This window comes from Plectropomus leopardus, chromosome 19 (genome assembly GCF_026936395.1).
Source record: "Plectropomus leopardus strain MGB_pleo_1.0 chromosome 19, ASM2693639v1, whole genome shotgun sequence".
Taxonomy (NCBI): domain Eukaryota; kingdom Metazoa; phylum Chordata; class Actinopteri; order Perciformes; family Serranidae; genus Plectropomus; species Plectropomus leopardus.
Window position 1 is genome coordinate 18,346,322 of NC_142194.1, and position 27,903 is coordinate 18,374,224.

At 40.8% G+C, this 27,903-nt stretch overlaps 1 protein-coding gene across 3 annotated transcripts in view; it reads left to right on the top strand.

Annotated features, from left to right (window-relative positions):
* Window positions 1-27,903, top strand: part of rhbdl1 (rhomboid, veinlet-like 1 (Drosophila)) — an 80,368-nt gene that overhangs the window by 19,776 nt on the left and 32,689 nt on the right. For all 3 annotated transcript variants that reach the window (XM_088069901.1, XM_042508643.2, XM_088069900.1), the window contains 4 exons: window positions 8,175-8,333; window positions 18,869-19,093; window positions 20,041-20,189; window positions 20,340-20,452. In XM_088069901.1, coding sequence (XP_087926027.1) covers window positions 8,268-8,333; window positions 18,869-19,093; window positions 20,041-20,189; window positions 20,340-20,452 — 553 coding nt within the window. In that variant the 5' untranslated portion in view covers window positions 8,175-8,267. The remainder of the gene's footprint in view (window positions 1-8,174; window positions 8,334-18,868; window positions 19,094-20,040; window positions 20,190-20,339; window positions 20,453-27,903) is intronic.

Genomic DNA, 27,903 nt, shown 5'->3' on the forward strand with positions numbered 1-27,903 from the left:
ATGTCTTACATTTCTAAGCTAAACATGTCTCTTGTTTTTTGATGATGAACTGGGGTTTTGGCTGACTGACAAATAGATCGGGCTATCATTTTGTCCAAGAGGGAGGAATCAATTATCTACTGCAGGGTTTAGGAGTCACAAGTGGCCCATCAGCAACACATTGATCAACACGCTCAGGAGCCTTGGGGAGATGTGTGTGTGTGTCTGTGAATTGTGCACAGTTGCATTTTTATGAATGTGTGTTTTCATAACAAGTGAAGGAAGCCCGTGTGGGTTGAGTGAGAAGATGCTCTGTGGCCACACTGGTGAGTCATATGCTGTATAAGCACTTCAGTGATAACAACAATTTAGTGATACCTCAACAACACATATTCCTTCATAGACACATTTAAATGCGGTATCAAAGAGGCTGACTCATCTGTGTCAATATCCATTTTCAGTGTAGCAGGTCCTTGGGCTGGAGATGAAGCCATTGCTTCCACGCTGTAAACGGCTGGCTGTTGTATTGATTGTGGGGTTTTCTGTGCTTGCGCCAGTGTGATCATATAGACAGTTTGCAAGGCCACAGAGCAGACTGCGGTCCTATTAAGCTCTAGTCTAGACCAGATCACTCACGCTGGCTGATGACGGGATTTTTTCTACCTTTGGGACTCCGTGCGGCGGCCTTTGATTTGGAAAAGGTCTCTCTAATTAAACTAGAATGAAGTGAAATCCGCCAACAGCTTTTGGACTCTGAACAGGCAAGCTTGTTTTTAACAAAGCCGACTACCTGTCTACATATTGGGCACTTTTAGCTCGTCTGTTTCCAGAAAAAATGTTTTGCAGAGCATGCCTTTTTTTTTTTTTTTTTTTTTGCCGCTCTGGCATCCAGATTTAAATAGTCACTTTCATTGGAGGCTCCCCACAGTGTCCTGCAAGCCTCTAAGCAAATCCACAAGAGCACCTGGAGGTCAAGTGCTTTGCTTCAGGGCCTTTTTGGAGGAGACATTTGTAAAGGGAAGGGATTACTGTCTGTCACTGCTTAGTTTTTCAGTGTCTAGATGTTAAATACACATTAGATGCCAAAAGAGCTAAACTTTAATGCTTTGGAGGTTTCCTCCTAAGTCAGGATGTGTTACCCCAGAAGAAAACTGGGTATGCTGAGTTTGCATGAGCACTGCAGGTATAAACGAGAGGCCATGTCACACAGAGCCACATGAAAATACTGCAAGGGAAGAGAAGGAGAAAGCAACAGTGGCAACATGAGTGAGTTTTTTTATTAGTCTTTGTCTGCAGGAGGTTGCAATGCTGACTCCGACTATTTCTGGCCTGTGCAGGCTTACACATATGCTCAGGATCAGAACGTGCTCACACACACACACACAGACGCACTTTCTCTGATAGTCTTTCTCTTGCAGCACCACTGATAAGGCAAGTTGATGGTAGGCAGCACTCGACCACTAAAGAACGCTATCATTAGGTGGTGAATAGCTCCCTACGTGTCATTCAGTTCTTATCAGGCTTATTTATATCCCTCCCATAAGTACTTTGCGTTTGGAATGCTATTTTGACACATTTCTGTCAAGTACAGAGAATAATGCTCTTAAACACTGTCCTCTTTCATCATTCTTTGGTGCTAATTTGCATTGAGCTGTATTTGAGAATTCCTGTGGCTGTTTGTACTGTGTTTAAATGACAGGAAATGTAGTTGGATGATTGTTTGCATCAAGAGAAAATCCCTTGGGTGTCAACTTGAGGAGAGAGTGGTGTGGATCTTTACGGCCATCACGTCACAGTGCCACAGTGGTAAAATTTTAGCATAATGACGGCAACAGCAGGGCAGAACGTGCATTGTGATAATTACAGAGTTGGTGGCCCAGTTGTTGGTGAACACCAGTGAGTCCTGAGGGCAGCCAGAGACGAATCAAAAGGGTTTTATCTAATGTCATGCAAATATGCTCTGCCCTGTAAATGCCTCTGCCCTCTGCAGATACACAGCCCCGTTCAGGCTCAACAGTCTTGTTCACAGAGACCAAAGTAGTCTGTTGCATTGGCTCTGTGCCACGGGGTTAGTCAGTGGGACTCATACCAGTGCTGGTCTTCCAAAGCACAAATACTGTGCACTCTACAGCTAGAATCAACCTTTCAAGATCTGTTGCTTTTGATGTTTGATTTATGTATTGTATAAAGGAGAGGTGTAAGTCAGTGCTTTATCTTACACATTTTCAGTATGTGGTGTTTGGTTTGACTGTAATGTTTTTTGTTTGGAGTAACTGCCCTTCAGTTGATTTTCTTAATTATCATACAGAGCAAAATACTTAAAATTCCATTTATCATCTGGCTGGTAATTGATAGAGGTGTGTACAGATAGGGATGCCTCAAGTCAGCTTGAGCCCTATTCAAAATAAATCCCAATCTGAATATTTGTGGCTACTTATATTCTCAATTAATTGTCAGACTTGTAAGAAAATAGATCAAAGAAAATGAAGAACAAATAAAAGAACAGAAAATAATAGAAAATCAATCAATTACCAACATTTTCACTAACTAATTTTCTGCTAATGGACTAATAAAATTAATTAGTTAAGTTTTATCTTAGTGTTGTTTATTTGGATCCTATTTGTTTTCACCTAAAGAACAAATACTCTTCCAGGGGCCCATGTTAAGAACATTAGATTACCTTTACCATAGGAAAAGCAGGAAGAACTTACACCTAAAATCAAGAGTAAAGAAACTGGTTTAAAACAATTATGATTGCAGACATGTGAAAGACACACACAGTTTTTAATTACACTCATTGAGGGAATATGTAAATGTTATATCAAAATATATCACGGGATATTCAATACCCAAGAAATGCAATGTTATGTATCTTGGAAATACAGTTGATTGTGTCATTGATATTTACAGATATTATTGCATGCAAAAAGCCAATAACAAGAAATCTTTATAAGACTGAAAAACCTCTTACATAGAACAATAAAAAAAATTGGTTTATATTATAGAAAAAATGACCTATCAGCATAGAGTAAGGCAGTTTTGTTTGATAAGTGGAAGAAATGGATAATTTTTGACACAGTAATTGGTTAATGGATTTCAAGATACTGGATATGAATATGCCCCTCTTTGATTATGGACAACTGTAACAATGAGCAGTTGGCTCTGTCTTCCTTTTTTGTTAGTTTTAATTTCCTATCTTTCTGAGTGACTGTTTAGAAAATCTTAAGCTAACACACATAATACTTGTGGCTATACGCATAAATAAATACTCAATAACATTCATTTAAAGTGTGTAAGATTTAGGGCATTTGGTGCAGAATGTGACCAGCTAAAACTTCTCTTGACTAGAATTTTTTCAGTGTTTGTGTGGAAGGTTATTATTCAGTGCTAAATTATCCACAGAGGTCTCGTCCTCTCCAAAACAAATGGACCATGTGATTAAAATCGCTAAAAGCACTGTATAAAACAGTTTCAGTTTCGCTCAGTGTCGCTCGTCCAACACATCCTTACCTATGCTCACCCTTTTTCTCTGATAACACACAAACATATGAGAATACTTACAGGAAGCTCCTAACTTAGCCTAAACATTTCTAGTAAGGAATCCTTGATTAGAAGTGATTTAAGAAAATTCTCAGTGCCACTCTGTGCTAGGAGGGGACACACATTTTCATCTTAGTGAGGAGGTGTGGTTGACCTCACTGCTATGACAAAGTGTTTTAACAGATGTGATTGGTTGTCACAGTCATGCCCTTTTGTGAACTAATGTTTGGTCACCTTTTTCTCCAATAACTTTATTCCAGATGTTCACATGAGCCAAACTATCCGCAGAGGTCTCTTTCTCTCCAAAACAAACGGACCCAAAGATTTAAACCACTAAAAACACTGAATAAAGCAGTTTCACATATAAAAAAAAAAACAAAACAATGTAACTCCAGCACTGCATTTTGGCTTCTTACTACGGTGGCCGACAAAGACCTGCACCCTATAAAATTAAAACAGTTCACTCTAAGGTAAGGAGAGTACAACAGTTCTTATTTTCAGGTAATCATACACTAAAGATAACATACTTAATGTATTATAATCAGTTTCTGCCAATATATCCCTCTAAATCCTACAAAATGGACATTTAAAAAAACAAAAGCAGGAAAAGCCAAATGTCAGATAATAAAGGTGAATGGAAAGTGTAACCATAGGAATCTTTCTCCATATTCTGCCTACATGATGTGAATGCAGTGTTAGCTGCAAGTCTGCTTGTACTACATACAGAGGTCTTGGTTGTGTTTCAGTCCTCTACTGGTAGGGTGATAGAACTGGCTGTGTTTCAGCCCACTGGCTGGACGTCCATCATGGCTGGGTTTTGTGGTTTGTTCATGGGCTGGAGGGTTGACTCTTGAGCCCCTGTGAAACAGACTGATAAGTAAGTTGTGGACTTGTGTCAGTCGGAGTCGCTGCGGTGGAGGTAATGGAGGTCCTGGGGGTTAACACTGAGATCATTCCTCTGCAGTCAGCATTCCACTCTTCTTTGCTCTCTTCCTCCTCCTCGTGCTCGTGTATACATTTTCATCCCATGTCTTGTCCATCTCCTCCCACTTACTCTTGAGCCAGCAGCACCACCTTCCATCTATAATCTCCTGCCCCGCCTCCCCTTAGATGTAAAACCCTGCCTTCGTCTTACTACCAACCCGTTCTTGTCTCGTTGTTCTCTTTCCATCCATGTTGATTCTGTTTTTCCTTCCACTCTGCACCCTTCCCTCCTTTCATCGTCTCTTTCTTTCCTCCCCTTTTGTGTCTTTCCTTTGCCTTTCGAACGCCAATATGTCGGGGGGGGGGGTGCAAGAAAGGGATGACACGCAGGCGGCTGGTAACCATAGAAACGCATGCAGCTTGTCAAAGTGTCGCCCTCACCAGTGTTGGATCGCTTCAATAACTGCTTCCCTCTCAGCGTTTTTTCCCTCCTTCTTCCAACCCTTTCTTCTCTCCCTCTCTCCCCCCTTGTTCATGCGCGTCACCAGCCTGCCCCAGAAAAAAAAAAAAAAAAAAACGCTCTTCTTGCCAACCCTCATTCATCTCAGTGTACCTCATCTTGCTAATTGATAACCCTAATTGGCTACAAGAACCAATCCTCCACCTCCTTGTATCCTCGGCAGACAGTCTCCCCTGTGTAACGTTCTTTCTGAATAAGGTCAGACTGCGGAGGGAATAGTATCTGTGCAGTGTGACAGCTCGGCGTCAACACTTGGTTTGCGTAAATATGCACAACCATATACAGCATGCCTGTGTCTGTGCTGCTGCTGTATGTGTAGTGATGTGCTGACATATGGAGGCTGACAGTAATCAGACGTCCCCAGTGTGGCTCTCTGTTCCCTCTGTCAGCCTGGGCTGAGCCAGGAGCACATTAGAATCTGATCTATCTCCCCTCAGTGGCAAGTGGATGCAGAGCACTGGAGTGTGTCACAGCCCTCTTATAGGAAAGAGAAGAAGAGCCAGACTGCCGGGTTAGGCAGACGCGCAGAATAACAGACAGAGGCAAGGCGTTTTTTATTCTCTGTGCATCCCTGTTTCATTTCATGCTGTCTCTTCTCGCCTGTCTTTTCATACCTTCTCCTCCTTCTACCGTTACTTGAACTTCATCATTTTTCATTTCTTTCATTTCATTTACCGACCAACCACCCACCTCATTTTCTCAGCTTCCACTTTTACCCTCTCTGCTGCTTTCTTGTTCTTTCTCTCTCCCCCTGTATTCCCCACATGTCATCCTGGTGCCCAACACATCACAAAAGCTGGCCGTATCTGCACCATTTTTGCTCAGTGAGCCTCAAGGGGAGAACAGGGCCGTGTTTTAACAAACGTCCATGGAACACACAGTTAAGGGGATTATCTAAAAATAGACCTGGGCCCATTTTCTTCCCCATCTTGGTTTGTTTTTGTTCACAAATTTGCTTTTATATGCGTTGCAGACTGCCTTGACACTACAGGCTGTCAGGATCTGAGAGTTTAGATGATGTGTGAGGGACAAAGACCAAAAGGGATATTGTCAAGTATTGTATGGATTTTTTCCTTCATATGATCACAGACCTCACTTAAATAATGTACATGACGTGAAGTTTAGGGAATATTGTTTAAGATTGCTTAAACAATGTTCACATTGCTTAAACTTTTCCTGGTTAGAATTCCTTTGGTGTTCGTTGCTCAGGGCTTTTATTGGGAGCCATATTATCCACAGAAGTCACTTCTTCCCCAAAACAAGTTGACCAGGTGATTGAAATCGATAAAAACACTGAATAAAGAAGTTTCATGTTACAAATTAACATGTCAGCGATGGGCTGCTAGCCCAGCACCTGCTTACCTTTGCTCACTTTGTTTTCTCTGATAACTTACGATCCAGGGGCTGTATTCACAAACACTCTGAGAATACTATTAGAGACGTCCTAACTGAAGGCCTGTGTCCACATAGCATTTTCTTTCCTACACAGTGGACCTTTAATGACTTAGAAACAGCAATGGTTATACGCATACAGAATCTTGATAATATTAGTTAAAAGCCATTGTTTATGCTGTTGACTCATGTTGGTGTACACAGAGCATTGTTAAAGTATCATAGCTAACAAAATCCCCTCGCTGCATCAACTAGCAGTGGGAAAACACATTCTGAGTCAAGCGTCATCAAACTTACCCATTAGTTTCTGCCTCCACTGAGCTCTTCCAGGTGAATAAATACATACGTTTTCAGGGGAGTAAAAAACAGATTAAATGGAATTAAAAGGATGCTTGTGTTCAACTGAATGACTGTAAAAACACCCTGGAAACAGTGCAAGTGGAAGCAGAGGACATACGGTAAACACATTCAGAAGGAGATACACGCACAAACACCGATGGATTCCTGGATTGATCCTCAGCTCCTCGGTTGAGCAGTAGAGCTTTAAGCTCTGAGCCCCCCGCAGTAGGGACTGACACGGCGCAGCGTGGTTTAATGCCGCTTTCCTCATGCAGCCGATGAATCGCCTTTGTCTAACCATGTCAGAGCAGGCCAGGTCCAGACTAAAGCGGCCTAGATGGGATTCTTCTCATGGACTCATGACATGGGCAACGATGATCCAGCACGACTGACTCCACACTGACGCAACATCTGAAAGCTCACTCCTCCCCGGGGCAACAAAAGGCTGTTGGTTTACTATCTGAAACCTAATGAGGCTGTGTTAGCATTCAGGAAACAGTAAAATGAGAAGCAGCAAGGGCTCTTCTCATGTGGTCTCTTTGTACTGCTCCAGTTTGTCCTCAGGCGCATTTTCACAAATACAATCAGATGTACTAAGGAGAGCTGGCATGAGGAATTAACGCTCCATTGCAGAGCAATCGAATGCATTTAAGAGGAGAAGGTGAAGGAAGAAAATCAAGTAATAAGTAGGTGAAGCTGCCGCCCAAAAAAATAAAAAACCCACATTACATAAACCAAGCGTAGATAGACACCCTATACTTTACAAGCAGTTTTTAAGCGGGCGCTATTTTAGACGACTACACTCAGCCGTTTTTATGACACTCTCCCGCTTAAATCAATTACGAGGAGCAGCGCTGGCATACAGACATCAGCAGTAATAACCCATGGGGCTGTGGGTCTCGGTGAGTGAGTGGTGATTAAAAAAAACCCACACTGACTGCAAGTTGCAAATGTGACCAAGGTCGGACTCGCACGGTCAAACGAAGCATCCGCTCTAAAACAAAGACTGAAAAGTCAGCCTCTTTTAATGCTGAGGGATTTTTCTTTCCGGGAAATTGCAGGTTACTGCGTATTAGAATGACACGTCTTCTCGTGCAACAACAGCAACAACCATCCTGCTGTTTGCTTTGACAGACCTGCTCCTTTAATGAGGTTGAATGGGGCTTTTTCTGTAGGCAGGTCTAATTCTTTCACATGCATTATAGTGGCAACACAGTTTAATTAAAACTGGTGTCACTGTCTGAGCTTATAGCTTCATCCGTGTAGCTCTCATTTGTCTTTATGAGTATCTTGTGTCCCTGTGTATATATATGTCTCAGCTTACTGATGCATTCTCCCTCAGGGCAAGCTGGCACTTCATCTCCGCACTGCTGCTTATTATTAAAAGTCATGATGCATAACAGAAATCTTCAATACATTTGTTATCAGCAATCTTTATATCCCTGAGATCTCATAGTGGAATGTTTTTTTTTTTCTCCAGCTGGACCCAGACAACACCGGTTTCATCGCAGTGGAGAACTTCACCAGCTTGGTGGAGCACCATGAGCTGCAGCTGGACCCGTCCAAACTGGACATGCTGTTAGCCCTGGTCCAGAGCAATGAAGAGGGACAGGTGTGCTACCAGGAGCTCATCGAGCTGGTGAGTGGAAGTCAGAACCGCACGTACACAGACACATAGTTACGCAGAGGGAACTCACTCGAGGCATTTCGTGTCCTGCAGCACAAATTTCCACACACATGCTTTTGTTGGATTTCAGAAAGGTTACAGAATTGATCCAGACAGAACCGGCAAGCTCTGCAGTGGCGAAAATTGACTCGACCATTCAGGTCGTTGTCCTGCAAAAAAGAGGATCAATCGTTGCAGTTAATGTGTCTGTAAATCCAGGCACTTAACCTCACAGAGCCATGCACAGCAAGTACTACAAAACACCCACACCGAGCTGACAGTCACATTGTTTAAACAACACATTTTTATTTATCATAAGCGTCATTATTAATGTATTTGATAGAGTAACAGCAACACGAGTGATACTGCAGGAATATGCTTTGTATACCGATGTGAGGACAGTGTACTCTGAATTACAGCTGCAGATGCCTTTTTCCAAAGCAGTTTTGTCCTTTGCCTCTGCTTTGGATTCACCATGCTCTTTATTTTCTTCCTCTTCTTTTTCTTTGCTCCCTGTCTCTTCACCTCTCTGTGTTTACAATTGCGCTCCTATTAGAAATTCATTTAAAGCTGTTATACGTGAAAGGCTGATTCTCTCCAAGCACATAGATGAGCACCTGCCTTCTGATCTGGGCACCGCACTGGTGTAAGCGGCGAGATTAATTCAGCGCAAAGCAATTCCTGGCACACTTTAATTTCCTTAAGCTCATTTCCCCTTCTTTCTTTCTCTATCTGTTTATCCTTCTCTTTCTTCTTTTTTAAAACATCTTTTTCACGCCCTTTTGAAATGTGCTACCCACAGTTCGTAATGAAGGCCACATGAGGCCACTCAATTTGGAGCAGGTCCCATTTCTGAGGTCCCTTCCACTACAGAGAAATCAGTGTAGAAGAGCTGCTCCTACAGTGTAGCATCTCTTTTACTTTCTTGGAAATGTACAGCTACCTTCCTCTGCCATTTTTGATGTGTTTTTTTTTGTTTTTTTTTTTGATCCATCTCATTTCAGTGCATTCTCGTCTTCAACCCTCTCTTCCTCAAGCCAATGTAATATTATCCCACCCTTTTTTTGAACCTGCCTCCTTGAACCCTCCGATCTAATTTCCGTCTCTTTCATTCTACACTCGTGAGCATATGTTAGGTATGAAAAAAAAAAAACTACCTCGCCTCGGAAAGCATCAGGGAGACACTTTTAAAATTGCCCATCAGCCAAATGCAAATTGCCTTCGATTAGCCCAGCATTGGTAGTAGCAGGCAGTAATCTGAGGTAATTTGAGAACGCCCAGCCTCACACAGATATCGACCTCCAGGTCTGATTGTAAAGATTTTGTCTGATACACACATGTGAACGCACACAGGCCATATCCACACCGTTCCGTGCATGCATATGATTTGCATATATACAAACAGTTTCAAGCATTTTATTATTAATTAATGCAGCCACCCACTTCCTCTCTGTCTGACTCCTCTCTCCCTGATATACACACACTGTCTCTACTGCAGACAGACTCTCATTCATACACATGAGCACTGCCAGGACAGATTTGCTGACTAATTTAGAGGATATTCGAAATGTTGATGTGAATCTGGCCTCCTGCCGTGCAGCATGTGACGCGTGAACTCTGCAGGTTCGGATGAGCTCCAGGCTGCTGCTCAGAAAGTGCTGCATGTAGCATGACATTTTCAACCAGGTCATCAACGAATACCCGCGGCCTTCTTTCTCTCCTCGCCTCCTTTCTCTCCACTGCTCTCTGACTTTTATCATTTTCACCTAAATCTCTGCAGTTTCCACTTTTTCTTTGGTCCCTCTCTTCCCCCTCTCACGCCTGTTTTCCCTGCTTTTTGTCTGTCCCTTCTCTTCCTCCCTCTCACATCTCTGTATCTCAGGCAGATTTAGAAGTAGCACTCTGCAGTGTGTGACAGATGACAGTTGTGTTTTGATTTGGAAAGTTCAGCGCTGCCATTATATTATAGCCAGTGCCTAAAGTGTGGTGTCTGTATTGATTTGTGGTCCAGCCTCGATTGAAGGTGGAACTCCCCTGCAGCGTATTAAAATGAAAGTGGCGAGAATGTGTGTATCCTCGGTTTGTGCTTTTTCAGCCCACAAGCTGTTGCGATGTCTCTCAGTTGTGTTTCTTAACGGGTGTGTTCGACATTTTTTTGATTTGTTGTTCTACATTCGCTCAGCGGAGCCTTGAATCCAGGCTGCTTCTCTCGACCTCAGTGGGTGTAAATGTGTTTGAATCGCACCGTTGGGCAACAGCTTCTATGCTGTCTAAGAGTGTGTTTGAGTGTGGGTATGTGTGTCTAAGTACAAGACTCGTTCATGTTCGACCCATCTTTCATGCAGGGCGATCTTAGCCGGAGAACTCCATCAGTTCAGCCAGAGGGGTGAATAAGTAACACTCTGCTAAAACCTCTCTTGGGGAACTATACACATACACACACACACACACACACTCACTCTCATATACACTCACAAAGAGTATAGGTCCGTTTCTGACTAATAATCCACGTCAGCACAAAAATCTGACACAGGAAGCCAACCTGCACACATTTTACACGCAGTGACATGTTTACGCACAATTACACACAGAGATTATGACGATGCAGGAGGCTGAGAGCCACCCGAAGAGGCAAAGTTCACACATGGCGGAGCTTTCGGGGGACGATTCTGTGATAAATGAGTATCTGCTAATCTGAGGGTGAAACCTGAAGTCAGATATATTCCTGTGCGTGTAACTGTGCGTATCGATTTCTTTAAAGAGACTCCTCCGATGTTATCATGTAACAGCTGTGTAACTGAATAAGTGTGTCATTGTTTTCCTGCAGGTGGTAATTTAGCTAATGTTCGAGATCCAAAATGGCTACCATGGTTAATTAGAGGGCGGAGGATGCCTTTTAGAGATTATGGCAGGGGTTTTCTTTGTTCAGGTTGGAGGATTTTAAGACTGTTGCTTTGTGCCCAAATGTTGCACTTACATTTTCTGTTCCCTCAGGAGGTGTAGTGAGATCAAGACCTACGTAATGTGTTGTCACATGTGTCATTTTTGTCACATTTGAAGCAGTATTGCAAGAAAGACAGCACTCACAGAGAGCAGTTACAGTTATACACCACTTATACAGGCCCACTGAGAGACACTCTGTAGCCAATATACAGTATTTTAAAGTTTTCAAGTCATTTGAAGTCACATTAAGTGCCCACAGTGCATCATTCTGTCTCCAGGGACACAGATGCTACCTATCAACATCACATCCCACACACCAAACTCCAGCCAAAGCTTTCTGTTTTAGATGGATTGTCGACTAAAAGTGATGCACTTTGCTTAAGTGTCCTGGAGTGAAGTTTTTTTTTTTTTTTTTTTTCTCCTCTCCAAGTTTTAGCACCGCAATGATTAAACCATGAAGGAAGGCTGTGGTCACAAACTGCTGGGGGGAAAAAAAAGGTGGACTCTCATTTTAAAAGGATTTGGGCAAGAAAGAACCTTAGTATCTGGGTCAGGGTAGAATCAGTGAGGCTGAGATCTGCAGTGATTTAGATTCTGCTGTAAGAGTGCATGAGTATATGTGTCTGAGAAAAAGAGAGAGAGCGAGCGAGAGGAGGGTTTGGTCCTTTGTATGACTCACAAATTAGACAGTAAACGGGGATAGTGACACTGTTAGCCCGGTGGTGGTGAATCACTATGCGAGCTCTGTTAATTGGTGCAGCCTTTTAATGTTCTAGTAACGATAAATGATTTACCGTGTGTGTGTGTGTGTGTGTGTGTGTGTGTGTCAATGAATGTGAGTGAAAGATGGCCGCCACCATGAACTGAGCAAAATCAGAATAATTCATGGATTTTTTTTTTTTATCAGCAGTGCAGACGCCCGAATGGCCTTTAAACCACCTTTTTTTAAATTGTTATTACTAATTAGTATTGAGCTGGGAAGTATTGACCATGTGGTTGTGGCTAATTAATCCATCAAGGACAATTGACTAAAGCTGAGAGCAGCATGTACAGTAGGCAACATGCAGCTACCAAGAGGAGGAGGATGGACGCTTGCTGTTTGACACACACACACACACACACACACACACACTCACAGACTGCTGTCAGTTTGGCCCATTCAGCTGTCTCCAAAGGGGAATACTATCTTTATCTTTGTGCTTTAAGCCTCAGCATCAATTATACGCTGGCAGCCGTTGCCTCGTCAGGAAACTTCCACCGTTACTGATGCGCAAGTCAGAGGTTTCCACCCCCCTACAACACTTTATGTGATGACATGTGATTTTCGGCAAACCTTGCTCTCTGTCACTCCTCTCAGTGCGTTATCTTGTGTTTTGGCTGCTCATGTGTGCCTTATTGTCTGTTCGCCGTCTCTCTCCTGTCGCCACTTCAAAAGGCTGCTAATGCTCACTTTAGAGGCGGCAGTCCTACATGTCAGAGAACGCGAAGCAGAGTGATAGCTATGGTTAGCTGTGTCTCCTGACAGCAAATTTTCACAGAGGCAGTATGAACGGAGGAGAATACAGTGTGAGGTGGAGAGGCAGCAGGTGTTGTTATCAGGCCAAACACAGATGAAACTCCAAAAGTCAACAGAAGTCAACAAAAGACGAAAACACAATTACATTTACATCCCTTAAAGGAGACCTTTAATTGTTAGACTTTTTTTCTACAATGATGGATGATCATATTAAATGTGGCCATGGTTTCAAATACTGAGTTAAACGTGTGTAAAAGTAGTCCATGTCAGCAAAAACCTCAGGCTTAAGACTGTCTAACTACTCTGTTTCCAACAGTTTTTCTTTCTTCTTCTTTTTTCTTTACATTGTCATCTCCCTCAGTCACAGTACAGTAATGTCAGGGAAACGTGTAATCTTGACTACCAATGTTATTAAATTCTCCACAATTTTTGATCATATACTTGCTGGAACTTGTTGGGTGTTAAAGATTTTTGGTTTAGAAGCATTTATTGTTGATCTGTGAAAAAATATTATATTACTAATTTCAAGACCATACAACTGCAACAAAATAAGTGTTATGGTTGTGTATGTCAACATAAATGTAACAGCTCCCTGCATTTCTTTTGATAAGTTACAAACTATTGGAAATTCACATACATATATACTATATATATATATAATATATATATATACATACATATATATATATTTATAGTTTTTTGTTGAGCCACGGGCATCATGTAGGTCCATTTATGGCGGGTTTATAACAATTTTTCCTGGTGACCCCAATTCCTGCATGCATACGCGAGAGAGGAGAGGTAGAGACAAACTTTGTGCTGCTGCGAGAGAAGCTGCTGACTGAGTTTACTCTGAGCTCTAAAGGAGGCTGAAAAATCTGGAGTTGTTCATAAAACATTTGTGAGTAACTTGCAAATTTTGCTTTTAGCCAGGCTTATTGTTGCCGTATGAAACCTAATGATATCATTATGTCAACAAGTCAAAATATTGCCATTATTACAGTATTATTTTTTCTTATCGTATTGACCATTATACCAGTATTATCATGATCAATATGAGATGGGACTCCGCCACCAATCAGAGCAGACAGTGTTTTTTCAGGAGGGGGTCTTAAAGAGACAGGCACTTAAACGAAGCCTCCCAGACGGAGGGTGAATACGGGTTTTTCCAGCACAGACAGTATAGGGAGAATATAGTGAAAGGGCTTTTTTGACCGTAAAAGCATGTAAATATGTTCCACCAGAACCTCAAAATACACATATGAACCTGAAAATGAGCAAAATATGTCCCCTTAACCTCTCTCTATTCCACCTTTTTCTTCCTATAAACACACTTTGTCCTTTTCATTGTGAATTTAACAATATGAAGATATTTAGAATAAGAAAGGAGATGTCTCACGTTCACTGTCCAGATTCAGAATCGAGCTCACCCAGGCAGGCATCTCATCTTCCCGTCTTAATTTCCCCCTCTCTGCCTTCTAATGTCCCTCTATTCCTCTTCTTCTGCTTTCACTCCCAGCCTCAAGTATAGTATAATTGCATTTTCCAGGCCTGATTTCCATACTAAATATGCATCCCTCCATCTGTGGGAGAGCCAGCAGCCCAGCTCGACACCGTTCTGGTTATCAGTGTGCAACAGGCCCCTCACACCCTCACTGTACAACCACCAGTGTCATAATTACCCACAGTTTGGGTAGTTACCACTTCCTGCTCTGCTAACTTCCAAAAGGGATTAATAATCCCCCCCACCCCTGTTTTTTCTGAGTGATTTCTTGAAAAGGAAAAAAAAAAAGGCAGCTGCTCCGTTTGCAGAGCAATCTGTTCATTACTTCTTCATTATTTGCTCATTTATTTTCAGCCTTTGTCCTCCAGTATATTTAGCTCATTAGCTTTTATAGATATTGACCCATAATTTCTTTCACCGTGCCCCCTGCTGTGTCCACATATAATGAGTCTACAAGCAGCAGGACCTGGCTAATGAGTGGTGTACTTAAATGGTGGGTTGTACTTCCTACAGGCCCCCTCTGGAGGTTTTATTACACTTCATATGAAACTGCCATATTGTCTGAGATTACTATTATTAGAAAACTATACATAAGGTCTGCTGTTGTAGATTTATACACTTGCAGCTGCTGCCCACATGCCCTCTTTCTCTTGTGCTGCTTTTCCTGGCATCTCATTGTCACATCACATTATAGCACATATTTTGATTTAGAGATAATTGCACAGTCAGCCAGTTTTCCTCAAAGGAGCTGTATTGTTTTAGCTACACCAGAGACGTCAGACATCTGGTGTTGCCACTGAGTATCAGCCATGAAGTAAATCTTACCTGTGAAGCATGCGCGCTTGTTTTCCATAAGGAAATACAGACATTACCTTTAAACGGATCCCTGCTGTGGGGAGCTGGTCAGACAGTATTTTCAGTGGCAGAAAAGAACCCTCTGTGTGTGCTGTTATCCAGGCAGTTCTCTGCCACGGCTGTCAAAATAGTGGCATTTGGATAGTTTTCATCCTAAGCCTCTATTAAAGAACTTATCAAGAGTTGGTCCCGCTGGCCCGCAGCCTGCTGCAGAGCTCCTGCTCACTAAGCAGACCTGGAGTCTGTGATAACATGAATACACACATACTCTCCCTCTTTCCACGGATACTTCCTCTTAACAAAGATTTGCTTTTCAAGGGCAAAATCATTTCAACAGCCTATTTGTTAGGGTGTCTGAGCTGCAATCAACCCTGCCGGCAGTCACGCTCACGTACTGTCTAAATCAAAAAGCACTTATACATTATTTAAGTTTCTGATCAGTCATGAATATTCAGATGCAGTTCTGTCATCTCTCTTGTGGCAAAAAAGGAAACACCAGTTGTTTATATGTGTAACATGGCTGAATATTAATATTTTATTTGCTGCTGAGATATATGAAGAAAAAGACATTTTATTCTAACCCCCAGTCTAGTGTAGATGTATCAAGCACTAAGCTTTTTATACCTCCTACGTCCTGAATTAGTTATTATGAAATCTGCCTGTTTAGTGGCAGTTGAAGGTTTTGCTCTTATTAATTTTAATGCACTCAGCTGACATAAAGGCAGTATTTCTACCAAACATAGTGCATAATGCTTTCACTGTGAGCTATCTATCTTTTTAAAGTGAGCCGTTTTAAGATTTTGATGAATCATTTTTGTGTGAGAAACTGTCCTCTAGCTTATTTCTATTCTGAACAAGTGTTTTCCATCAGTCAAAACATGCAAAAATAAAAAAGGATTCTTGAGATCTTGAAGTCACACATAAATTATTTTTAAGTAAATGCATTTAAGGTAGCAGGAAGTGCAAAAAAATAGAACCATTAAGCATGAATAGCAAAAGAGAAACTTCACTGTTCACAGAAGGGAAGTCAGACGAATAGAAAAAGCCCATAAAGTAGATAAGTGTCATTTCTTTCCCCTGATTATTTGATATCATAAAAGTAGAACTTACATAAACCCTCATGCTATCCCTTGTGTAATCAGCACTTCCTGAATGTTGGCTTCCCATCTAGGCTGATTAGTCACACCGATGAGCTTCCCTCAGTTCATATGAAAAGAAGCTATCTGCCTTTACTGATGTTTTATCCAGTTAGCGTGAAGAAAGTTATGGATTTAATTGCTAAGAATGAAAAATTCAGCGGCAGGCAATGATGAGATCCATTCGTCCTGGTGAGGTGTGATGCTTGTAAAATAACTTGAGACCAGATTATTGCAGAAAACATTAAGTCATTAAGTAGCAAAAACAAACACAAGGAGTGAGCCGTCTGTTGATTCCATAATGTCACAATAAATGAGTCTGTCAGCTGGAAAAAAAGAATGTTTCTCATTTATTCTTAAAGATGTTTAGTGAAATACAGTAATTTGCTCTGCTGATAAGAGATCGATGAGAAGACTGACACAACTCTCATATCTGTCTGTTAAACTGCTGGTGATTGGTTTAACTATCTTGGATCATTTTTCTATCAAAGATCATTTTTCAAATTGTTCCATACTCTAGGTGCAGAGAACCTTAGAAAGTTTTTTTTTCCAATTCACTACTCCAATACTTTGGGCACAAGATTAAAAAAAAGTCCTGCAAACAGAGATTATAATTCCATATTTCATATTTAAAAGTGAAGATAATCAGGTAGGAATTTTACCAACATTTGCTTTGTAAATATAAAATAAATAGAGTGAAAAACAGCCTGGCTCTGTTCAAAGGTAACAATACCACCTGCCAGCACATCTAAACCTCACTAATTAACTCATTATATGTTGTTTGTTTAGTCTGTACAAAATCAAAGCTTAAAAGCAAGTTGTGGTTTTACAGAGGAATATATGCTAATTACGTGACAATTTCTTGCCCTAGAAATAACTGCCTGCCAACCTCAGCTGCAACCTCACAGTGATTCAAGACTTCGGGAAGTAACACACATCACATGAGAGGGGGTGCCGTAGTACTGAATATCAGCACGCTGTGATTTGTTTGTAGGGACGAGTCTACGGACACAAAAGTTTGTTCAGCAGGGGAGTAACTGATTACAAGTAACATAGTTGAATATTTAAAATTCAATGCCGTTACAGTTACATTTTTAATTGGTGATATTCTGAATACAGTTACTGTCTTTGAAAAACACGACACGAGTGTCAGTGTGATATATATATATATATTTTTTTTCCATTAAAATGTACTAACTGTGAAAGCTCTGCAATGGGATGAGAAACAGCTGATTTGTGTGTTTGAAATGAGTTATTATCTACACAATACCTCCTCATTTAATTTCAAAAACTTGAATAAGATGCCAGCTGTCTGATGTGAGATCACCAGGAAGCTGACGTTTCTGGTAAATGAAACATCGCTAAAAAAAACCTATGAAACTACCTACTGTCATTTTCAGTAAATATCGGAATATAAAAAGTGTTTTTACCACTCTTCATTTCAGTGGTAATATGTCCATTCGAGCGCACAGCTAATATGTAGACCACGTGGTTTGTTTACATGACATAACAGAAGTGCATATTTAATGGATTCGCAGAGAGTGGACAGAGAGGGATGTTCGCTTACTGTTAGGACACAGTGCAAAATTCATGAGGCGTGCATTTTCCATTAAGAGATAATAAAAAAAGTGTGCAAGTGTGCAATGCACCTGCCACACGACAATAACAGAGGAGATGCACATCAAGGATTCTGTCGTGTGTTCTTGGCATGTAAATATAAGGCCCAGACAAACTAGCATGGCAAGACAAAGTAATCCAAAGTATTAAGAATGATGTTACTTAGTTTGAGTACTCAATATGTTGGAGTGGTATGATGGAATATGTTACAAATAACATTTTTGGGCATGTATTCCACCGTGTATAGTGGAATACATTGTAAAAGTAACCCTCCCGACATTGTTTGTTTATTTAATTACTTTTTTGGCTCTGTCAACAAAAATAAGTCTGCAACTGGACTGTTGCCAAGCAACACAAACATTCCTGCACACTATCCCACTGCTTTGTGTAAACTAGGTCTCCAGCATTGACTGTAGGGCTGCACATTACCACAGACCATCATATACATTTATCTGCATGTTTACATTTATTGTGCAACTAGTGAAATATGAGTGTGTTGACAGTTGCTTTGATGGCATACTTGTGATACCGATGAACATATTGATTAAGAGTTTGATCAGACAATATGTTGTGACATCCTCTGATGTCATATGTGCATGCGTTACCTGGAGATCTGCAGTAAAGTATTCAGGCTTCTTTGCCTCCCTTTACTCTCTTCTGAGGACCATTCATTCTTTAATTCACATGTAAATTGTGGAAATACGGTCAGCTTTTCAGTGCAAATTTCGTCACAACGACCCTTAATGTTGGCTAATTAATGGTTAACATTAACAGTCAGATCACCTGTAAAGCGGAGTAATAAATTCATACTTCATAGTCGAATTTGGAGGACTAACTAAATGTTCATCCTACCTCTGAGTTTCATTTAAGATCCAAGCAGTTGCCCACAAGATATTGCACTGAACTGAGAATGATATATATTTTACTACTTTTTCCTCAGATGAGCAGTAAGCGCTCCAGCAGTTTCCGACGGGCTATTGCCAATGGCCGCCGCACGCTGCAAAGGGAGATCCTGCTGGACGAGACGGGGCTGGGTCTGTACAAACGTTTTGTCCGCTATGTGGCCTACGAGATCCTGCCCTGTGAGACGGACCGTCGCTGGTACTTCCACCAGAACCGCTTGTGTCCCCCACCGGTCTTCATCGCCATTGTCACCATCGTACAGGTGAGATTTAGGAGGTGACGTCATTGACTTGTCAAACACTAAACTGAATGTGGACTACTCTACTAATGCAGCCCACTGATTCAAACATTCCTATAGTAAAACATGGGCTGCATTATTTCACTTGAGTATGTGCTAGTAACCCACAAACCTGCCTTTAGACTGCTCTGTTGGCTCAGTCGTTTGCTTCAGACCCACTGAAAAGATTTTCTGCCTTTGATCACACGCTTTTCCTGTGAGCTCGATATGAGCTGGTAACCCATTTGGGAGTCAGGGGCTTAGTGGGTGCATTTAATGCCATTTCTCCAAGCTGAAACCCTCAGTCAGCCTGCATGCTGGGATTTTTTTTTTTAAAACACTGATTTTGGAACTTAGAAACCAGGTCAGAAAGCACCCCAGTCACCACAGTGACATTAAATTACCTATTTTGTTCATTTGGATAAAAGAAACCCTGAAGCCCTCACAGACCACTGTTGAATTGTTGAGGCTTAAGTGGCGAAAATAACCTACAGCTTCCTCACAAAACTTCATCATTTCCCCTGAAATCAACATAATTCAGAGGAAAGAATAGCCAAGTGCTCTTATAATGCCTCCGAATGGCATTGATTGGTCTGTAAAGACAATGAGGATGTGATAATAACGGTTCACATTCATTTTAATTCACAGAGACAATGAGTCATTATTCTATGAAAAGAAATTAATGGAATTGAACCAGATGTTCCTTTTTTTTCTGCAGGCAGTAATTGTCTGCACAACTCTAATAAGCATCAGCTGAGGAATACAGAAAGAGAAGAAAACGTCATGTGTCTTTCATAAAGCACAATGGGTTTTGTTTTGCAGTGCAGTTGCCACCTTTGTACCAGCAGTCTGCAGATAGAGAGCATGTTGTGGTTATGTCAGCAAGAACTGACAGTTTGAACAGTTTGGTGTCTTCTCTGTGTCTGTTGCAGATTATCGTGTTCATGTGCTATGGCATCATGCTAAACAAGTGGGTACTGCAGACCTATCAGCCCGACTTCATGAAGAGCCCACTGGTCTACCATCCCGGTCACCGTGCACAAGTGTGGCGCTTCTTCAGCTACATGTTCATGCACGTTGGGTACGTTTGCAAAACTCCACCTCCTTCACGATGATAATGCAGAACTGGTTTTAAAATCTGATTGGATGTTTCAGATGTTGCACAGCTATAGGAGGAGTTAATATATCATGGTTTCATTGGAATAGCTCTCTCTCTTTGCTCTCCCCTCAGTTTGGAGCAGCTGGGGTTCAATGCTTTACTGCAGCTAATGATTGGCGTTCCTTTGGAGATGGTCCATGGCATCTTACGCATAAGTCTGCTTTACATGGCAGGAGTGCTGGCTGGTGAGTGTCTTTTAAAGAGTTTTGCTTGGGTTCCAAAAGTGGATGCCGCTTCTACAGTGGCCAACAAGGGCAAGTGTGCTACAATGGCCCAAAACAGTTCCATTAGGAAAAACGTGCTGCAGCTTCAGAAACGATGCCAGTTCAACAACACATACAAAAATCTGTAACATAAACAACAGAGATGCTTCAGATGGAAAAAAATGCACTGCAGAAAGCCAAAACAAATACATTTACGGCAAACACGCTGCAAATACAGAGATGATACAAAGTCCAAAACACACCAACTCAGAAAACAAATGCACAGAAAAACTCAGTATATCCTGTAAACAAAACAAAAGTTCTATACACCCCATATATCTACTATGGGGTCTGTGATTGTGGTCAGCCTGTCATATATGTTTTAAATCTTTTCAAATAATTCTATTGATCAATGTGGCAGTAAGTGGAATAGCTTGATTTATTTTGCTATGTGAATCTTTTGCTGTTTTATAATATTGTAAAAATCTAAGGCCAAAAAAAGATTTTTTTTTAAAAGAAACACATACCTGTAAAAAAGAATATGTACCTTTTTATGACACATTTTTATTTTACTTTTTTCTTGCCTCAACATACAAAACTCTCTGTCTTCTCAGAAAACACACTCTCATCTCGTCTCATCTCGTCTCGTCTCGTCTCGTCTCGTCTCGTCTCGTCTCGTCTCGTCTCGTCTCTCTCTCTCACTCTCTCTCTGTCTCTCTCGGGTTGAAAGTCATCTGCTTGTATGTTTGTTTGTTTGTTTTTTCGATCAAAGCTTTCTATTGTGTTTTTGAATTGTCTATATGAAGCTGCAGAGTGTCTCCCCTAATGAAAATGTCCTGGGCTTTTGTCGGCCACATTACGCTTCACTGTGCTGTGCCTCAAGACATGGCCATGGATTCTGCAAGATTTGTTACTTTCTATTGTTCTACCGTATATTTTAATGACATTTCACCACATGAAATATGAGCCAGCTTTTGAGTAAACCACAAAGAAACAGATTTACATTACATTTGCAAACATTGGAATGGAAGAAATAGGAAACAATAAGGCTGCAGCTGGCATGATGGCTCTACTTTTGAACAAAACAAAAGAAATGTGCACTGTTCATTTAGAGTTAAATATCTATCTGCTAGTCTGCATAGCCTGAAACTGCTGACTTTTTTAATGAGTAATCATGAGTTAGGCCCATTTTTTCTACCTTGATATTTATATTATTTCATATACTGTATGTCAGATATTTTACATCAGTGTTAGTTGTTTTTTTTAGTTAAGATACAGTCCAACTACAGATAATCGAGGTGTCATATTTCGGCTGAAAAGTGTATGTGTGTTGTGTGGGGTGGGGGGATCTCTGAATTAAACTACGCAGTGATGTAGCACATAGTCATTAGCAAAGGTTCAGACAGTTGGAGATGATCTGCACTGCAGTATGGATGCTGCTCTTCCTTTTTAAAACAATGACATAAACAGTCAAGGCTGTTTCTCTGTTCTGCACTGCTGTGCGTGTGTGTGTGTGTGTTTGTGTGTGTGCGTGTGTGTGTTTTTGCCAGCCCGCAGTATACAGTATGTGTACTGACCTAGTTTGTTTTTTGTTTCATTATTGTTTGCACAGTCTATTACTCCTATTAATGCCATGATTTTTGTCTTGTTGGCACCTTCATCATTTATCCTCTCAAAGGTCTTATATTGCACTTCATATTTGCTGTATAAAAACCAACAGTTACTTTTAGCATCAAATGTGCCTCCAGTGAAGCTGAATTTATTATCATCTTGTCCTCAAGCTGACATCCATGAGTAGTCCATTTGATAGTTTGATAATAAAACTGACCCGACTGGTGGCCCAGGCCTTAAAAAAAAAAAACACACAAGTCACCAAACCGAATGCAGCAGAGTGACTCACGGTGCCCAGAGGTCGGGCCGCAGCGCTCAAGTCTTTGTTGACAAGAAACCTCATTAACTTTCATCCTCCTCCAAGCCAGTTTGGAGATTGGAAATTTCTAAATCCGTCCTGATTGCTGGATGTGGTTTCTGACTGTGTTTTTTTTTGCTGTTAATGCGTATTTTCAGAAGTCATATCAACACTGCTGCATAAACCCCTTTCCCCTTTCATCTTCACTGGGAACAATTTCTGTCTTGGATCTTGCAAATCTCTTGCTAACCATTATTTGATTACTGTCGAGAGCAATAACCTAATTCATATTGAGTTATATTCATTCATTTTCAGTAACATGATTTTTATGCTTTCTTTTGTATGTGACTAAAAATCCAAATTCTTTATTTTCTCTTCCTGTCCTCTATCACACGTGCAGTAGTAAAATGAAGCTAATGCTGCTCTGACTCCCCATGCTGTGTAACAACCAGACCCCAAATACACTCACATGCACACTCGCTCTTAACACTCATGAATTATTGTCGCTTTTTTTTTTTTTTTTGCAATGATGACAGAGTGAGAGAAAGCAAGGGACTTAGAGGAGGAAAAGTGGGCGATGGATGCAGGGTTTCTCTCTGGGGAATTAGTTTAAGTGCAGTTTGAGATGTTTGGAGTTTTAAGCTGCAGCCTGAATCAAAAAGGAGAAGGAAGCAGTGAGGAGATGGTGATATCTGTACCCCCAGAGCCCACGGTTTAACTGCATTCATTAGGATTTCCATGCTCGAGTTACATTTTAGTGATCAGAAATTACATTTGTGTAGAACTGTAGTGTAGTAGTGTGTGACTGTGCATGGAATTGCATTTGAATTTGACTGCATTTAACTCTCAGCACAATATAATAAATGATAAATGAATTCCTCCTAAACAGTGAGAAAGAGCTGAGCTGCCTCACGGTCACAAAATGATGAACGACTTTAAGCAGCACAATCATTTCACCTACTGATTCTGGTTGATGGAGTGGAAATTTGAGCTGTGCTGGCACAAATGTTGTGATCTATTGGAAAGTAGCCCATTTGAAAGCAGGGTTGTGAAGTGCACCTGGATTCTTTCTGTGTATGTCTGTGTGTTTGGAGTTGGGGAGGAGTCAGTGAGGGTAATGACAGTTCAGTGGGCACCACCACTTTCATGTGAGATCTCAGACGAAGGCCGCTGCTCGGGCTTTGAGCACAGCAGGAGGGTTTCAGAAGATTCTCTTCTGCCATGAGCTACACTGTTGGTGAGGATGACATTGTTGCATGGAGCGATTTTTCATTTTATCTAAGTCAATATAATGAATTTTAAACTCTAGTATTTTTCAACCTGGACCCTATTTTCCCATGTTTTTCTGTCTAAGTGACAAATGGGAACAACAATTTTTGAAATTGGTCTAGTATTGAGTGAGAGCGCTGTTGCCGGCAGCCACAAAACTGGCTTCAGTGTAATCTTTGGGACAACAGCAGACCATCAGTGTACATCCACTAAAAGTGCTTGTTTTTGCCACTGACAGGCTCGGACTGTTATCATACGTGGCCAACAACATTATGGAAAGGACTGCTCAGAGACATACAACGTTTTCTTTACCTTTTGCTTGATCTGGTTTATCATTGTCTACCCGTAACAGCCCAGCTTTTTGTTTCTTTGTCAGACACTTATAGTGACAATTGCAGCCTGAAAGTGGCAAAAACAAGCACTTTTAGTGGAACTATATTGAAGGTCTGTTATTGCCATAGTGGTTACATTGTAGCCTTTTTTGTTGCTGGTGGCTGCAGTCTTGTTGTCAACACTGCACCAGTTTCAAGATTGTTGTTTCCATTAGTCACTTAGGCACAAAAACATGGGAAAATATGGTTTGGGTTGAAAAATGGCTGGCAACATTATAGAAATGAACTTACAGAGAAATAAAGCGTTCTTTACCTTTCGCCAGATCTGGTCTGTTCGTTTCTGTCTTCTTGCAACAATTCAACTCACGTGACTTCAGAGCGAAACTTCTCCTTGAGTGAGACTTGGATGGATACAATAACAAACAGACCAGATAAAGCAAAAGGTAAAGAAAAATGTTTTGGTTTTTTTTTGTCAGACACTGAGAACAGTCTGAGCCTGTCAGTGGCAAAAACAAGCACTTTTAGTGGACATAAACTGACAGAGTGCTCTTGACCTGAAGATCACATTTCAGTCTGTTTCATGGCTGCTGGCTGCAGAGCTCTGGTTCAATACTGGACCAATTTCAAAAACTGTTGTTCCCATTAGTCACTCACAGACAAAAACATGGGCAAAAAGTGTTGAGGTTGAAAAATACCAAAGATCCCCTTTAAAGTGCATCTTTGAGTTTTAAGACCTCACCAACCACTATAAGTCTTATTACTGTAACCCTTCTAAGGTGTATAAATTAAAAGGGATTTTTTTTCCCACTGAAACCTTGACAGGAGATATGTTAATTTGAAATTTCTCCCACTGAATTCACTCTTATTTGACCATATTATTAGGGTAAGCAGTCATTTTTTGTAAAATGTCTGAGAAATAAATGTCTACATTAGAAAGTTCCAAAAAGTCATGAATTGAAGTGACAGCAGAGGACACATAACAGATGCGTACAAGCTCAGGAGAAACTCATTCAAAGCCTTTTTGGCATTTATAGCCCTGGTAGCTGCCTGACTCTGTGCATCTGCAGATGTACATTTGTGAAATACAGAATCCATTTGTTTGCTTCTACACCTCTCTCCAGCCTCCCATTTCTCCTTTCACTTATCTATTTATTATATGTGTAATACGGGTGTCTGAGTTTGTGTGTCTGTGTGTGTGTGCAGACTTTGGTTCCAGAGCGTTGCGCCGCCTCACACAGTCTTCCCAATGTCTTTGTAAAGTTATGATTGCTTGTGGATGTTAGAAATTGCCCAGTGCTTTGGATCACTCAGTGAAATCCTTGATATTTTTTTTCCTTTTCTCCTTCCCCATTTTGTTGCCCATGGCTGTCTCATGTTTATATTCATGCAGGCTTATTCTAGCTCATGAGTTCAATCATGTCGGCTGTTGCTATCAGCCCCTGCACGCATGTTGCTTGTTATTTTTTGTAGGGCAGCGGAGCTTTCAGGTTGTAGCTGCACTCAGTGGGTGCGTTTATGGAGCAACGTGCTGCAGGTATTGTGTCTTTATGTGTGTGTCTTAACACACTGCAAGAATTTCTGTACTGCGGGGCTTGCTTTCAAAGCCAGAAGAAAGATTTGTCTTTTTGAAGATGCATCAAATACTGTGAAAGCGCACAGATAGACATATGTCACATGCATGAACACACATCTCTGCATTCATTATGTTGGAAATAAAGAATGTTGCAATTTATTTTCAAAAAGATAAATTATTTTCACAAAGTACAAAGTTTTAAACTGTGTAGGTCAGATGGTGTTAATACGCATCTGTACACCTTGGATATTGTTTCGGTCTTGTGCTGTAGTAGTGCTAGTGCACATTCTGAAAATAAAGCCTGACATTGTACATTTTGTCCTCAGATGTGTGCTGACAAAAGGAACAGTTCTGTAATTATTTCCCAACAGTGTTGTTCAGACTCGGCTCCTTGTCCTCTTCACTTTGCTCTGCCGCACTAACAGCAGATGAAGAGCTCTACTTGAATTTCGTGTTTCAAAACAGTCACAATTTCAGTCGAGATGAATGTAAAATGTTGAGTCATGTTCAACATTTCAGTCCAGTTCTACATTAAAGAAAAGCAGCAGGGATTCCTTTTTTTCCCCCATCTACTGTCTTTTTTTCTTCCTTCCTCTTATGAGTCTCCTTCCCTCGGGCCAACAGCTCTGTCAGCTTCCTCATGTGCTTCAGGACATCAACAGGTGCCAGAACACCATGTTTTTCCTCGTGGCCCTGTGTGAGCCCCAGGCTGTCTGCCTCCTCTAACACCTTACATTTGAGACAATCCAAATCCTCCAGCAGCCTCTCATAACAGCAAGCTTGAGTCTGCTGGCTCACTATGTCCCACTCAACTCACATCTCAGTGTGTTGATGAGGTTTTTGGTGTTGACATACTATACTTACTTTTTTTCAGCTTTGTGTTGTCACATCACACACTGCAGAATGGACTTTCAAAGGCAGCAGGGGTAAAACTTTCACTTTGAATCATCTGATTTTTGCTGAAATAACAAATTCTGATGGAAACAGAATGTCTCAACAGGAGCTCATGACTTCACATTTGGTTGGAAAGAAAAAAAACTGTTTGTGTTTGAAGAACTAGTGTGTAGGATTTTGTGGCATCTAGCAGTGAGATTGCAGAATTGAGACTTCTCCCATGTGCCAAGCACGTAGGACCGACATGTCCAAAGTCCAACCCAGTGGTCAGTCTTGGTGCTCAGACAGATTTAAAATGGCCCACGGCTTGTCTTTCAATATGTGGCCTGCCACACAATAGTGGTTAATTATGCAAGGCACTTTTGTAATTTTTATGTTTTTTATTTGTTTTCCGCTCATGGCAGAATTATTATACAGTTTGTAGATGTGCACTAAGTAGGAATTATGCAGGTAGAACCAGTATGTTTTCCTTTTAGAAAACACAATAAAAAAAGCAAATAGATAAAGAAAAAAAGCATAAAGTTGACAGCAAGGGCCACTGCTTTCAAGAGCAATGGAAAGTTGAAGTCCTGCATTTATATAATTTGTGTGCTTTTTTTTCCAGAATAACCCACATAATGAAATGCAAAGAATCTAATCTGGCCACCATTCAAGAAAGTTTGGGCACCCCTGATGTAGGTCTATGGTGGCCAACATGAAAATGTGAATGTCCTTATCTAGAGCCAGTGTTTGGTTTCTCCATTCTGGGTTACTGTGAAAATAACCTAGTAGACTCCATAAAAGAGGATTTGCTCTGTATGTAGATATAAATGTTTCATTCTAAGGTAATGAAAACACAATGATTCTTATTTTTAGTTGACAATACACTAATGAAAACATAGTTGTGAACACCATTTCTGCCAATAGATGCCCTTAAATCCTACACACTAAACCTTTCAGGCCCTTATTCAGAGAAAGCAAATGTGTCAGTGTGTGTCACGTGTCCTTGTTGCATGACATCCAACTCTATTTTCTGTTTGCTGTTGCAGAAAAATAATCTGTCTAAAAAATATCTTAATTGGATTCATTTTGGTTCATTTATTTATTTTTGTGTATTTTAATGGGGATAGAAATGTACCAATAGAATATTCACTGAGCCGAACAATGCCAGAAATCATAGCATTTAATTTATCCCCAGATGGGCTTTTATGAAAACAAATGCATACCATAGTGCAATGAAAAAGCACAATAAAATACAAATGCACATATAGAAAACAGACTAGATAGACTAGAAGGATGATAATAAAAGTACCATTAAAGAATATATATTTTTTAAGGGAAGACACTTCTTTGACCCTGACTACATGCAAGATTATTTTATCTGATATTAGAGATTGTTTCAATTCAGATTTTAAATAATCGAAAATATAAATAATAATCGAAATTATGAAGCAGTCTCTCCAAATTAGTTTCCAAG